This window comes from Mytilus edulis, chromosome 5 (assembly GCF_963676685.1).
Source record: "Mytilus edulis chromosome 5, xbMytEdul2.2, whole genome shotgun sequence".
In the NCBI taxonomy this organism is placed as follows: Eukaryota; Metazoa; Mollusca; class Bivalvia; order Mytilida; family Mytilidae; genus Mytilus; species Mytilus edulis.
The window spans coordinates 55,697,774-55,712,944 of record NC_092348.1 but is presented as its reverse complement, the minus strand read 5'-3'; the positions used below and the strand labels follow the sequence as shown (position 1 = coordinate 55,712,944).

The following is a 15,171-nucleotide window of genomic DNA, read 5'->3' as shown; positions in this document are numbered from 1 at the left end:
TATTAAGAATGACAATCTGTTACCGCACATGCATAATACTAAAATATAATTATATTAATGAACACACACTTCAGAAGATTTTCATAGCCCAATAACAGTTAGTTTGATCACTATGCCTGCCACAGTTCTATTTTTTCTATTTACTTCTTTTACTTTTGGTCATGCAAGGGATTGTTACAGCACCAAATTTAGGGGCTGCTGCTGTGATATAAACAGTAAGTAAATATTTCTTATATGTCAAAAACTGATTATTTGGGATTCGATTCAAATGCTTATATATATTTTTTTATTATAACACGGAATGATAAGATTTGATGTAAGCCTCTCGTATCTTAAGGGGTGTTAGTCCCGAAGTTATTAGAGGATAAGATCTGATTAACATAAAAGTAATAAATGAATATTTTATCTTGTCTCTTGTTCTAAAAAAAGTAATAAATTTTAATCAAACAGTAATGGAGGCACAATCAAAGGCTCAAATTTAATATTGTGTTAAGCATGCACAGTAATTTCAACTATTTATCTAATTCTAAATGGTGTGATATCTACATCTTGATTTTGTTCTTCCATGCTCATTGTAAACATAAAAACAAACTTTTTATCTTCTAGAAATGAATAAATCAATGACAAAACCTAATATTACCGAAAACATGAATAATGAATCATTTGTTTTAACTGTTTTTACTAATCTTTTAGATCGCATGTATCGTGATTTGATTTTATATTTCATCCTTGATGTATTTATATATTATATATTATTGTATTCAAAAACACATTGAAAAGCATGATAAATGCAAGGTATTCAGTTTCATTTAACGCCATATGGGTTTGAATCAATAATATATATCTAATTAGCCCAGAATATACTTAGGGTAATGCATGTTTAACATCCTAACTTAGTTAGAAAAAAAAATATTTTAAGGCGTGATGACGAAGGTAAGGTTCCACTGAGATCATGTGACGCATAAGTTGGACATTCGGTTGTAAGAAATCGGAGGTATATGTAGAAGCCAAACAGAGCAACTGTGTTACAAAAAAGACCCCGATATTATCGCAAATCAGGCATATTTTTTTCTCAAAAAAGAAATGTATTTATGTATAACACAAATTGCACTAAAATCGAAATCCAATAATGTTTCGATAGATATTACGTAAAAAATAGTTCTGACATCTCAAAACCCCTATAAAGCGTGCAAACCAATGCGTTCTGAGTAATGTTTATGTTACCAAGTATGTTTCTTTTTAAATAATTTCAATCGCTGGTCATGTAAAATAAAATTTAAAATAGCACTTTAGAAATTCATGAATCCGAAGTGTTTTTCTTGATTTACCTTAATCATGAAAACTGACAAAGCATAATAGTTGAATGCCGATGATGTATAATATTCTAAACGGTGCAATAGCTATATATTTGACAATAAAGGACATACAGATAATTGCTAAATCAATCCAAGATCAACTTTGCCTAAAGGAATTAAAACATTACTTTCTTTATAATTTCTAAATTCAAAATGGAATAATTTTAGAAAGTGTTTTTTGATAAATCGTGTCAGTAACGAGCAATGATCACCAATCAACTGGTAAGTGCAACGTCTTAGTGTTGACACCTACATGTACTTATATCTAATCTCAACAGAGGGAAACTCGTTTTTAAGGAAATCGGAATCATCCTGATTTCATACACCTTTTGTATGAAGGTTCAAAGCAGACGTGTTGATAGAAGCCGTCTAATATCTTTAGTAGCAAGTTGATATGCAAATGTTTTTTTTTTATTTTACAGATAATATCAAGGAAAAATTTGTGGCTTTCACGGCCATAACAACAAATGGAGGGAGATTGTCGTATGGTCCAATCATTTACGACAAGGTCGTTACGAATGTTGGCAAAGCTTACAGTGCTTGGACCGGTATTTTCCATGCTCCAGTTCCCGGTGTGTACAGCTTTACCTTCAGTTTGATGGGATTGTATAGTAACCATATTTATATGTTTCTTTATAAGAACCATGTCGAGGTTACCAGGTTGTACACAGCCGGGGCAGGCAGGCATGAAGTTTCATCGAATACTGTTTATCTTGCTCTCAAGAAAGGAGACAAAGTTTATACAAAAGGAACAGCATGGAAGAAGTTGTATGCCGCAGAACCGTATAATCTGTTTTCGGGTGTTTTGATAAAGAAAGGAAACTTTTAATTAAACTATATACATTAAACTGTAAATTAAAATTAAATTTGTTCAGGTGTTATTATTCTATTGAACAGAAGCACGAAAATATAAAGCTTGTACAATGCACAACGATTCATTGATATAATACACATGAAATCAAGATATTAAGATTTTTAAATTCTAAATTCTATATTTCCAAAACATTTCAAAATTTGAACCTTTATCTATCTCGAGTTAAATGATTAAAGTCATATGAATTGAGTTAATTGAAATCATTACGTTGATAATGATTGAACCAATGCATGTATATATACTAGACTTCGTACGTATTTTATTCTCATTTGTTTACATTTATTACAAATTCATAACATATAACCCATTATTTTTTTATTGCCCATGTTTACCGAACATAACATTAATAAACAATCAACGTATACTTTCAACCAACTTATTTTCGTTAGGCCCTTTCCATATGACTTCATGATGAATTTGTTCTGCGATTTTCAAATTTATTTGATATAGTTTGAAAAAAGGAAAGATTCGCGACGATTTATATTTGCATAATTTTTCTTTTCTTGAAGTCGCAAAAATAAATCGCTCGCTAAAATAAGTTAGTTTACAGTTATCACCTCCGGCCATCGGGGTGATCTTCCACAGACACACCGCGTCCTTGTAAAATAACTATTAAAAGAACGTTGTTACGGTAGAAATAAATTGAGAAATACGAATGAGTGAAATCTTAAATTAGTTTATTGCCTCCAATTAGATATTCAAAGTGTTTTTATAAAAAGATCGTTTTGCAATTCACGACTGTAATTTTAAAACGTGATTGTTGTGGGTAACTGTTGTTTTCATCTTTGAAGTTTGTTAAGCGTGGTTAATTGAAAGATCAAGGTCATTTACAATTTTTGATTATATATGTACACATGCTTCATTGTTTCCGCAGATTCTATTGTGTTGCTAGCGGATACTTCTTGTTCTTTTTAACGCTATGATATCTGTGCAAATATTTCTGTTGATCTTCGTAGCTGTTGTGAATGCAAATGTTTGTGAAGAGCAAAAAACAACAAGTTGCTGTGAATCAAAAGGTAGAGTATATTTATGGGATAAATGCACGGTCAGTTAACGAGACAATGTACTAATCACCTATCGTTATTTTTTCGGTGTCATGTTTTTTTTTTTATTTCTTGGAATTTTTTTATCAACTTAATCACACTCTCGAGTATTTCAAAGCATGTAAAATATATACACCTATTTAAATAGAAACAATCTTCTAAAACAATTTCTAGTAATTTAAAATCGAAGAATGTATTTAATATATCATGAAGCTTACCCCGAAACACAATGACTCTCATACTTTTGCAGCCACCAGAGAAAAAGAATCATGTTGACTGCCAAAAATTTAGTTTATTTTTAAGTAAAATACGTATTTTGCTAGTTACTTACATGGCGCCCAGTTAGGAATACACACGAACTGTTGATACTTTATAAATATTTCAGACACTGTGCATGGTTTACTTTGGAATTTGTGTATATCTTAATTACGTGTGGGGACAATTTGGAAGTTTATACTAATTCGGCCGTGTGGCCCAATCCATTCAGTTTATTTGAATAAAGTATTGTTTAAGGTAGCACAATACAAAGATTTTTTTACTTCCAATCACTAACCTTTGAAATGCTGTAACTTTCTTATGAATGCATAGAAAATAACAAAAGAGGTATATATAGATAGATAAAAGATATATCTTTTAAATGAATGCACTATTTTCATTATGCAATCATTATGTAATTAGTGGAAAAATGTGGGTAAGTTCACTTGAATGAATTTAGCTCTATCATCTCTTTAACTGTACAGAAAATTTTAACGAAATCTAAATCAACATGGGCTTCAAAAGAGTGTCTCAGATTGTCTCTATGGTACTCCATTCTCTCATAAATTTCTAATTAGTGTAAACATCTTAACCACATAAAAGAAGATAATGTTTAATTAGGTGTAAAATTTGTTCTATTCATTCTATCTGACATCTGAGACACCCTTTTGTAGATAATGGCCACAGGAACAACATATAATAAAATCCACCCTCTAGGGATACCTATGAAGAAGCTAATTTCATTTGAAAGTGGAAATATGGTGAAAAATATTTTAGACACAGTTAACATAATAATTGGTTACATAATTGTTGCATGATACTAACATTGCACTAAGGAGTAGTGGCAATAAGGCCCTTATTTGGCCCAAAAATTACTGCAAATTTAAAAGTTATCATACATATTTTTAAATTACTGAAAAGTATCTCAGGAAGAAGGTATTCAGAAAAACAAAATAATTTTGGACATTTAACAAGTTACCATGGCAACAAATAATGCCTTAATTTGCATATTTTGTAAAATTTTGTGATTTTCCTTGTTTTTCATCAATTTTTTAAGTATATTTTCGATTGGAAAAGTATGTGCGCACCCAAGAAACAACTTTATATTTGGTGATATTTTGTCAATAGTAATAATAAAGCTTCAGTTAAATTATTTTGTTGTTTCTTGGCTGCGCACGATGTTTCCACAACAGAAATAAAGATAGAAAACTGCATAAATTCTGAATTTTCATCGTTTTTGTGAAAACAGTACATATTATGACGTGATTGTGACGTCATCACATAAAAATCTTAATGTTTTTCATTTATATTTCTTGACCCTATGCATTTCTAAAGATTATGTGCCAATTTGAAAAAGTTATCAAACATTTTATTTTCTTGGGCCAAAACCAGGCCTTAATGCCCCTACTCAATCTGTTAGCTATCCAAAACTACCACTTTTATAAATTTTCAAGCATTATTAAGAAAGTTACAGCATTTTAAAACTTGGGAGTTGGATTTATAAAATCTTTGTATTGTGCTACCTTAAATCAACTAATCATTTTGATCATAAATGCTTGCGGCAAAGTTTCATAACTTTCTATAAAGTTTTCACAAAGCCCCAGTCCATACTGTTTTTAACCGCTAAAATCATATGTCCTATCATTATAGTAGTGCCTAACAAGATTTTGTGAGGGAATTCGATGTTTGCTATACAACTGTTTATTTCAACGCACTTTATGACAATACTTCTAAACCAATCGAAATGAACATTTTTGCAGTGTTTTCAGAAATTATTTTACTTTGTAGTAACGTATTGTTTTGGAAACATTTTATGTTTTAAAAGGAAAAATTTTCTGTATAAAATCATTAATGATGTGGACTTTCGAAGCCAAAACTTTGTGTGGCCTTAAATACATAAATGAAAGATCCAACAACTGTACCAATACAGAACGACATGTTTATGAAATTATAGCAAATATTTTGGTTGACAAATTTTTGTTCGTTATTGCAAAAAAAAAATTTTTGAATAACTTACATTTTCTCCCTACCCAGTTTACCCTTATTACTAATTATAATGTGGACCGGTCATTGTTATTAAATATTACGCAATTTGATTGGGTTAAATTATTATGAGTTTACCTTCAAACTGTTTGTGCTTTTCATACATGACTATTGATTAAATCAGAACGTGCATGAATGTGACAGTAACTAAAATGACCTTCAAACTGGACACTGGATGATTCCATGTTATGTTTTATCAATGAGAGAATATGTATGAAAGGTAAGAATTGCCAATTCTCCTATTTTCACAAATTTTTCCAAATACACAGTAGATAGATTATTTTTAATAGTCAATTGCGGAGAAAAACAGAAAAAGTTTACAAACAAGACGTTTTATTCCAATCAACAAGTCATTTTTCGGAGAGAAATGCCGAAATACACTTTACACACCGCTACGCCAGGTAAAATTATTATTTATCATAAAAAAAAAACATTTTTCAGTCTCATTACAATTAATCACAAACTAAGGAACTCATTAAATAAAGTCAAAATATTTCCGATCTACCTATTTTTGGAGCAAACAAGTCAATACGATCGTTTTAAGGTCAATTTCGTCTACCTCAAAAAATCTTGTTAGGCACTATAGTAAAGTTTTGAAAAATAAATTAAATATTTTACAATTTGCTTCTGATACTGTAATTTAAATCAATGAAAAGCTTTTGTTCAAGTTTCATCAAATTTTGATTTGCATTGCCACTAGACTATCAAAGGGCTACATTCATATGAGTTTTTAAATCAACTTTAATTTACTGTGAAATGTAATTGAAAAAAATACATTGGGATATTTTTCATATCTACTCGCTTCAAGAGGTATAGGGCTTTTCGCTAATTCTATATTGAAAATAATCTTTCGATTTTAACGTTAATGTATGTCTACAAGCGTTCTCGTTTATAAATATCAATTTGTTATATCTTTAAATAACAGGAGACTACTATTTTCATGAAGAAATGTGTATACTCGAGAACCAAAAATTTGATACACGATTTCCATTTGAAATGACGTTATTATATTTTCGTCAATTGCCATACGAGCAGCTGCAGCAAAAGTTAATGACAGGTTGTTCCCTTAAAATTATCAATTCCATTCTGCGAGTATTCATAAATGAGTACAGCTTAACGAAGATTTAGCAGATTCTCAGCAAAATATCTGAAATAATTATTGTTTTGTAAAAAAAATCATTTTCTTTTATTGAAAATAAGCTCGATTTTCTAGTCACGTTTTAAACTTTTTTTATATTGAAATAAAACTCGCAAAGGCAAAGATGATCTAATATTGACTATGTTGATCTTTCTAAGCATAACGGTTGATAGTTGTTTTCTTTAAAATGACATGTATATGGTAAACACGATAATGCTAAATAAATGTTCATGACGAATTCCTCTTTTAAACTCAAAATAAAAAGTTCATACAATTATGCAATTTTGATATCGACGTTGTCTACAGATTCGAGTGTCACTGATGAGTGTTTTGTAGACGAGACGCGCGTCTGGTGTAAATACAAAATTTAATCCTGGGTGGTGTTCTCGAAGCTATCTTAGGATTATGACGTGTCCTAAGACCAACTTATGACAAGTCAGTCATGTTCTCGAAGCTCTCTTAACTTAGGATATATCGCATTGTTCGTCCTAACTTTAGGACATCTAATTAGGTATCCTAAGATCATCCTATCTTCATTTTCACTTTGTGCATGCTTTTTGCTAATTTGTTTAGCGCACCATAGATTATTAAATAGTATATTAAGAAATTGTGTATGATTTTAAACTTTGAACCACGTGTTTCTCGATACGATGACACTACGATTTTCAAATTCTTATTTCAAAAAACATGGTATTCAGTTAAAAATTACAATCTTTTTTAATATTATTTCATAATTACATTCAACATCATGAATTTAATAATGCATCTTAGTATACAAATTTCGTAAGCAATTTTATTTTTATTTTTTCGTCTTTCATAAATTTTTTTAGCAAACAAATGCGTTGACTATTTTAAATTTCGTACTTAGGATATGGTTAGGACGTCCTAACATAAGATGCGTCTGAGATAGCTTCGAGAAACAACTTAAAAGTGTCCTAAGACGATCATAAGTCCATCATAAAATTGGTCTTATCTATGACTTAGGACGAATCTTAGGATACATTCGAGAACACCAACCCTGGTATCCATGACGAGTTTATTCATTGATATTTATTATCAAATATAATTGTTACTAGATATGTATGGAACTCGGTATTTCCAGTTCCATATACGCAACAGACATTAACACCAGTGTTTTAGGTTTCGGGCTGCTCAGTCTGAAATGTGTATGTAGTGTTTTGTATACATTGTTTGCCTTTCAACGTTTTTATTTTATTTTGAAACGACATCTCTGACTAAAGAATATAACTTTGGTTTCGTACTCTTTCATTTTTATTCTCATAATACTATACATGTACATAAGTAAACGTACCAGGGGCCTGTTTTTCGAAACTGTTCTAAGATCGGTCCTAAGAATTTCTTCGGACAGAAGTTAGAATAAAGTAAGGACCGACTTACGACACGTCTCAGCATGCACATCGAGGCTATCTTAGGATTATCTTAGCTAGGATGTTCTAACCGCTGTCCTAAGTATTGGCGTAAAAGAAAACAGCAAATTAAAAATGAATAAAAATGAAAATATTGTAACTAATTTAATCAAATACTATAATTTCCAAAAATATATTGATAATTATAGATTAATTATAAGTTTTGAATTATAATTGTACATTTGAACTCTATGAAACAAAACATACGACAAAAAATATAAGCATGTTTTATATAAGAATAGAACAAACTAATTGTTAATAGTTAAAACTTTATATGTGATCGGTAGAATCATTTGAGTGAGCTGAATTCGAAGTTTCACGGTTTTTTATACTAAAATATTCAAAGGAAAATCTCGTGCATCATTCATAAAAATTCTGAGTACTTCAACTATTTTCTTACGTGTGCACATATGAGCAAAAAACGAAATTCGAATTTTTTCAGATGCAAAACTACAGACTCTCCTCGACGACGTGGAAAAGAATGAATAAGAATAAAGCTTTGCTTATTGGTAAATTGGCAAATGTTGCGGTGAAAAAAGGAATATGGATTTAATATGCATTAAATAATATACTAAAATTTGATTTTTTTATGAGGGGTGGGCTAGGATAAAATTTAATAAAATAAAAAAGAAGCAGGACGAGCAACTTTGAAAAAAAGGCGGATGACAATTTATGTTAATAAAGTCAGGATAAACTAATAAAAGATGGCATGAACGAGTAGGCTGAAATATAACTAGAGGCTCTAAAGAGCCTGTGTCGCTCACCTTGGTCTATGTAAATATTAAACAAAGGACACAGATGGATTCATGACAAAATTGTGTTTTGGTGATGGTGATATGTTTGTAGATCTTACTTTACTAAACATTCTTGCTGCTTACAATTGGCTCTATCTATAATGAACTTGGCCCAATAGTTTCAGTGGAAAATGTTAGTGAAAATTTACAAATTTTATGAAAATTGTTAAAAATTGACTATAAAGAGCAATTACTCCTTAGGGGGTCAATTGACCATTTTGGTCATGTTGACTTATTTTTAGGTCTTACTTTGCTGTACATTATTGCTGTTTACAGTTTATCTCTATCTATTATAATATTCAAGATAACAAAAAACGGCAGACTTTATTTAAAATTACCAATTCAGGGGCAGCGACCTAACAACCAGTTATCTGATTCATATGAAAATTCCAGGGCAGATAGATCTTGGCCTGATAAACAATTTAACCTCATATCAGATTTGCTCTAAATGCTTTGGTTTTGGAGTTATTAGCCAAAAACTGCATTTTACCCCTATGTTCTATTTTTAGCCATGGCGGCCATCTTGGTTGGTTGGAAAGGATGACCGGACACATTTTTTAAACTAAAGACCCAAATGATGATTGTGGCCAAGTTTTGTAAAATTTGGCCCGGTAGTTTCAGAGAAGAAGATTTTTTTAAAAGATTATCAAGATTTACGAAAAATGGTTAAAAATTGACTATAAAGGGCAATAACTCCTAAAGGGGTCAACTGACCATTTTGGTTATGTTGACTTATTTGTAAATCGTACTTTGCTGAACATTATTACTGTTTACAGTTTATCTCTATCTATAATAATATTCAAGATAATAACCAAAAACAGCAAAATTTTCTTAAAATTACCAATTCAGGGGCAGCAACCTAACAAAGGGTTGTCCGATTCATCTGAAAATTTTAAGGCAGATAGATCTTGGCCTGACAAACAATATAACCTGTGTCAGATTTGCTCTAAATGCTTTGGTTTTTGAGGTTTTAGCCAAAAACTGCATTTTACCACTATGTGCTATTTTTAGCCATGGCGTCCATCGTGGTTAGTTGGCCAGGTCACCGGACACATTTTTTAAACTAGATACCCCAATGATGATTGTGGCCAAGTTTAGTTAAATTTGGCCAAGTAGTATCAGAGGAGAAGATTTTTGTAAAAGTTAACGACGAAGGACGACGGACGACGACGACGGACGACGACGACGGACGACGGACGCCAAGTGATGAGAAAAGCTAAAAAGGAAGCACCAAAATTACAACAACAAAAAAAGCATGACAATATTTTTCATCCTAGCCCTCCCCAAAATCCCCAAGTCCCCTTCCATGAAAATCAAATTGAACCACAACAGGACCTATTTGTTTATAAAATAACCATTCTAAATATTTCCTAAAGTTAAGATCATCCTCAGATCATCTTAAGACACCTAAATTGGTATCCTAAAGTAAGGACTATTCCTGGGATTTTCCTAACTTACAACATGTTGGATAAACCCACTTAGGACTAAGATATGTCCTAAGTTGTTTCTAATCCTAAGAGTGCTTCGATAAACAGGCCCCAGGTTGTCAAAAACATGATATACGTGTCAAGCGTAATAAACAAAAATCGCGAGACGTATGATTAAAGGCAACAGCAGTATACCGCTGTTTGAAAGTCATAAATCGGTTGAGGGAAAACAAATCCGGGTTTCAAACTAAAATCGAGGAGAAGTATTTTTTAACTATAAAGGATTTATCGAAAAAAATTTATGGATAAATCCCCTTTTTTCTAGAGAAATCGATGCGTATACTTTAATGTGAATGTTATGAGTCAGCAAAACAATTCTCATCCGCATGCGTTTATGACTTAACTTCAATTTAAATCGCCATAAAGCTTTCTTGGAACAACACAATTCAATTCATGTGTATCGCTAGCTCATGAATATAACATAGTGACATCATCATAGTGTGTTCAAAGGCTATGGTAATACTTTTGGCAACATTTCATGTGGAAGTGTTAACCAAGGAAAAAATATTTAAACAGACCAACAAGAAAAATCATTGAACACATATTTTATAAATTATGAATAAACACAAAGATGGAACAACAAATCAGGGGTGGTATTCTCTTATGTCAATTCTTTGTCCTAAGTCGTGTTCTCTAATCTCCCTTATGGTTCATCATAACAAACGAACAAATATGGCTGTATTTACACGCCAAAAACTACTCCGAGTACAGACTTACCTGTAAAGTTGGAAAAGTTTTAATGTCTGTCATCCACTAGATATATTGAATTTAAATGCATTTTGTGATTCAGAAAGTTAAAATCTCTTTTGGATTTTGATGGGCATTTTTTTTCCTTTATGCTTAGGGTGTGAAAATTAACTAAGTTGTGGTACAACTTTGAGATGCTCCCTCAGGTGAAAAACTTGTTTGTATTGTTTTGATTGTCCTTAATTGACATGGACAAGAGTATCTTCACAACTACAGGTGAGTTGAAGAGATTATCTGAGTCAGTGAGTGGACAGTATCAAAGTAATTCAGGTGTTTGTTTACTTTAACACCTTCTGCAAAAATGAAGAAAAAAAATGCCCATCAAAAACCAAGAAAGATTTTATCTTTCTTAAACACAAAATGCATTTAACTTTTATAGATCTAGTGGATGCTAGGCCTTAAAACTTTCCAAACAGCACAAGTAAGTCTATACACAGAGCAGTTTTTGAGGTGAAAATACGGTTATATTTGTCCATTTGTTATGATGAACCTTAACTCAGGATATATCTCATTTTTCGTCCTAACTTTAGGACACCTAATATGGTGTCTTAAGACCATCATATCTTCATCCTAGCATGATAAAGTTTGTATTTCGCTTTTTGCTCATTATTTTACATGAAGATTGACATGAAATGAAACACACCATCGGTTATTAATTCGTATATAAAGAAATTGTGCATAATTTTAAACTTTGAACTTCGTGTTTCACGATACGATGACACTACCAATTTAATTATCATTTCAAAGCAAATAGTTTTCCAGTTTAAATTACAATCCTTTTTTTTTTTATAATTACATTTAAAATCATTCATTTAATTCTATACATGTTATTATAAAATTTCGTTAACAATTTTATTAAATGGTTTCGTCATTATATGAATAGCACATAGCTGAGAGGGTGATAGAGAAGATTGGTACCCCGAGAAAACATTGTCAACCGCGGCGAAGCTAAGGTTGACAATGCTTTTTCGAGGAGTACCAATCTGCTCTATCAGCCTCTCAGCTATGTGTTATTTAATTTATTATACTGAATGTCATATCACTATTGACGTTTACATATTTTTTTTTTAAATAATTTCTATGATATTACGTACATAAGGTTTAACGGGTACCCGAAAATTCAACAGTTCTAAGTGAAGCAACATGTTTTATTTTTTTTATTTTGACAGTCAAATAATAGAATCTGAGCCAGAACGTAGAACTCTGTAAGCTTGTCTTTAAGAACTTGACGTAAATTCAATGCATTGTCCTTCAAATTGTCGATTTTTGATTGGGCTTGACGAGAGAGTAACATAAAAACAAATTGTCACCCGCTCAGCTATGTGATAGAGTAAATTAACACCCTCGTATTAGCCAATCAAAATATGGCATTATAATGTGGAGTATAATAATAATAAATGTTTTATCAAAAAATGTATTTAAAGATTTAAAATTTCGACTTAACATATGTTTAGGACGCTCTAACATAAGATGCGTCTGAGATAGCTTCGAGACACAACTTAAGAGTGTCCTAAGATAACTTAAGTCTATCCTTAAATTGGTCTAAGATGTGTCTTAGGATATTTTCGAGAACACCACCCCAAAACCACAACATACATCTAGAGTTAAACGAACGGTTTAAACACTTAAATTAAAATTGACTTTGTCATATCTCACGAACTACATCACCTAGGATGTATTTGGGCCTACCAAGAATAATATAAAAAAAAACATTTAGGGGACAGCTGGTATCATTTTTGATTTTTTGTTAGATCCTAGTAACTGAAACTGTGTTTTTCTGTTGCAGACACAATTAAAGATGAATTTGTTGCTTTTACGGCAATAACAACGAATGGAAATGCACTGACAAATAACCCAATTAAGTATGACATTATTGTGACAAATGTTGGTAAAGCATACAGTTCTACTTCCGGTATATTCCATGCTCCAATTACCGGTATTTATAGCATCTCGTTCAGCATAATGGGACAACCTAACAACAGCATTTACGGAAACCTGTATCACAATGGCATGCAGATAATCAGGATTTACACAAAAGGAGATAATAGACACGAAGTTGCATCTCAGACAGTTTACCTCAAGCTCGTTAAAAGAGACGAGGTATGGATACAGGGAACTGCAGGAATGAAATTATGGACATCTGAGCGGTACAACCAGTTTTCCGGAGCATTGGTGAGGAGTGGAGACTTCGCGAACTAAAACGCATGTATATGCGAAATATCAGACGTAAAAAAGATCATGAAATTTTCTCCTGTAGACAATGCGTCATAGGACAATATTTTGATTTACATATCATCCTAATGAATATTTGAGCTCATTTAGAATATGTATTGGGATGACAATCCTTTCTTCATGATTAAGTTCGAGAGTTAGTAATTTCAGAATCTAAGTAACAACTAAATTTCTATCGTATGCTTTGCAGATCTTTCCATCAAATAGTATGTAATACAAAAATTGAATAATTTTATGTTAGGTTAGAAAATTGGTAAAACTTCCTATTTTAATTGCAATGGGATATCAGATATATAAATTCTTACCAACTGCAGATAAAGTAAGCTAAATTTGTAAGGGTAAAAGCTAACGATTTGGATTATATCACTTTGAAAAAGTCTCCTCACTTTTGCGTTGCCTTTGTTTTTATTAACGCTCCTAATATTACTGCACCTTTTTTTTTTCGTTTCAAAATGACTTGTAGTACAAATTTTCCCGTAAAATTCAAATACATACACTCTTGTTATCTGTGTTCCTTATACAGATATTAAAATTGTCTTCATGTTTGTGCCTCGTCGTCATTTTGTATATGTACAATAACCCAAGGTAAATAAATAAGACTCATTGGTAACCTTGTGCTGTTTTGTACTCTTTGGTCGGGTTGTTGTCTTTTTGACATATTTCCAGTTTCCATTCCCTATTACCTTTTTTTCTGCAATTTTCAGTTTTGGGTAGTTCATTAAAACTATCTCACAAATAGAGATGAAGACGTTTATCTACCTAAAAAAACAAACAGTGAACTGAAATAGGAAAATATGGTCATCCCTTGACTTCGCCCTTCAGGCAGAACACGATCAAAGAAATGCGTTATAATTTAGTCCTGGTATCTATGATGAGTTTATTTATAAATGGTATCTTTTACAATTACATATATAATTAAAAACAGACGACGAAAAAAAAAAAAAAAAACAGAAGACAGTTTAAAACAACTCTATTTTGTTTACGCCTTTGTCCAAATTAATCAATATATTGAACACAAATACAACGTGATCAGAACAGTTTTCCCCCTTGAATTAAGGAAGTTCGCTACTCAGTTTCAAAATAACAAACTTTTCATAACACTAGTATATATTAATAGAGGATTAATAAAGGAACAAAAAATGCAAAAAAAAAAAAAAGATAGGTCAATAATAGCTATTGAAATTTTGGCGGGAAAATATTCTCTCTTGATTTTTCATAGCTTTATCATTGACAAGTTCTAGTTCTCAAAAACTTTTAAAAAATATCAAGAATTTTTTAGACTTTTACAGATGGCTTATAATTATACATGTAAAAGATTTATAAAATAAAAAGTGGGGGTCAATTGGCAAAATTTTTGAAGGCATTCAAATGGACAAAACCAGAGGAATCCGAAAATCTGACAAAAATCACAAAACATGACAAGCGAACATCCTTAAAGAATATCACATCAATATAAATCTACAAAAGCAAAACGTCAATTGAATAATCATATTTCATTATTCTGATAGATATCAGAATTCAAAGTTTAAATTTTGTCTTATAAAAAAGAAGATATGGTATGATTGTTAATGTAGCGAGACAATTCTGCACCAATAAGTGGACCTCAACTGTGCCCTTAATAGAAAATGTGTACTTATTCAGTGAAACAGCACATTTTCCCTTCGTAGCGAGTATTTCATCTACGTGAGAAAACGCCAGACATACGACAACATACGTTACTTGAACGCCCGATGAACGCTTATGTATGCTTCTCGTAAGCCATAAACATGCTTAAAG

General features: G+C 31.4%; 2 protein-coding genes across 2 annotated transcripts; both read left to right on the top strand.

Moving 5' to 3' along the window:
• LOC139522449 (complement C1q tumor necrosis factor-related protein 2-like) lies at positions 1–2,226 on the top strand. The gene is made up of 2 exons (XM_071315954.1): positions 1–215; positions 1,778–2,226. The coding sequence occupies exons 1-2, from the start codon at positions 113–115 to the stop codon at positions 2,182–2,184; spliced, it is 510 nt and encodes a 169-aa protein (XP_071172055.1). The 5' UTR covers positions 1–112; the 3' UTR covers positions 2,185–2,226.
• An 879-nt stretch (positions 2,227–3,105) lies between these two features.
• LOC139523978 (complement C1q tumor necrosis factor-related protein 3-like) lies at positions 3,106–14,305 on the top strand. The gene is made up of 2 exons (XM_071318475.1): positions 3,106–3,245; positions 12,950–14,305. Exons 1-2 carry the CDS (start codon positions 3,149–3,151, stop codon positions 13,360–13,362), a joined length of 510 nt encoding a protein of 169 aa, XP_071174576.1. The 5' UTR covers positions 3,106–3,148; the 3' UTR covers positions 13,363–14,305.
• Positions 14,306–15,171: the final 866 nt, after the last annotated feature.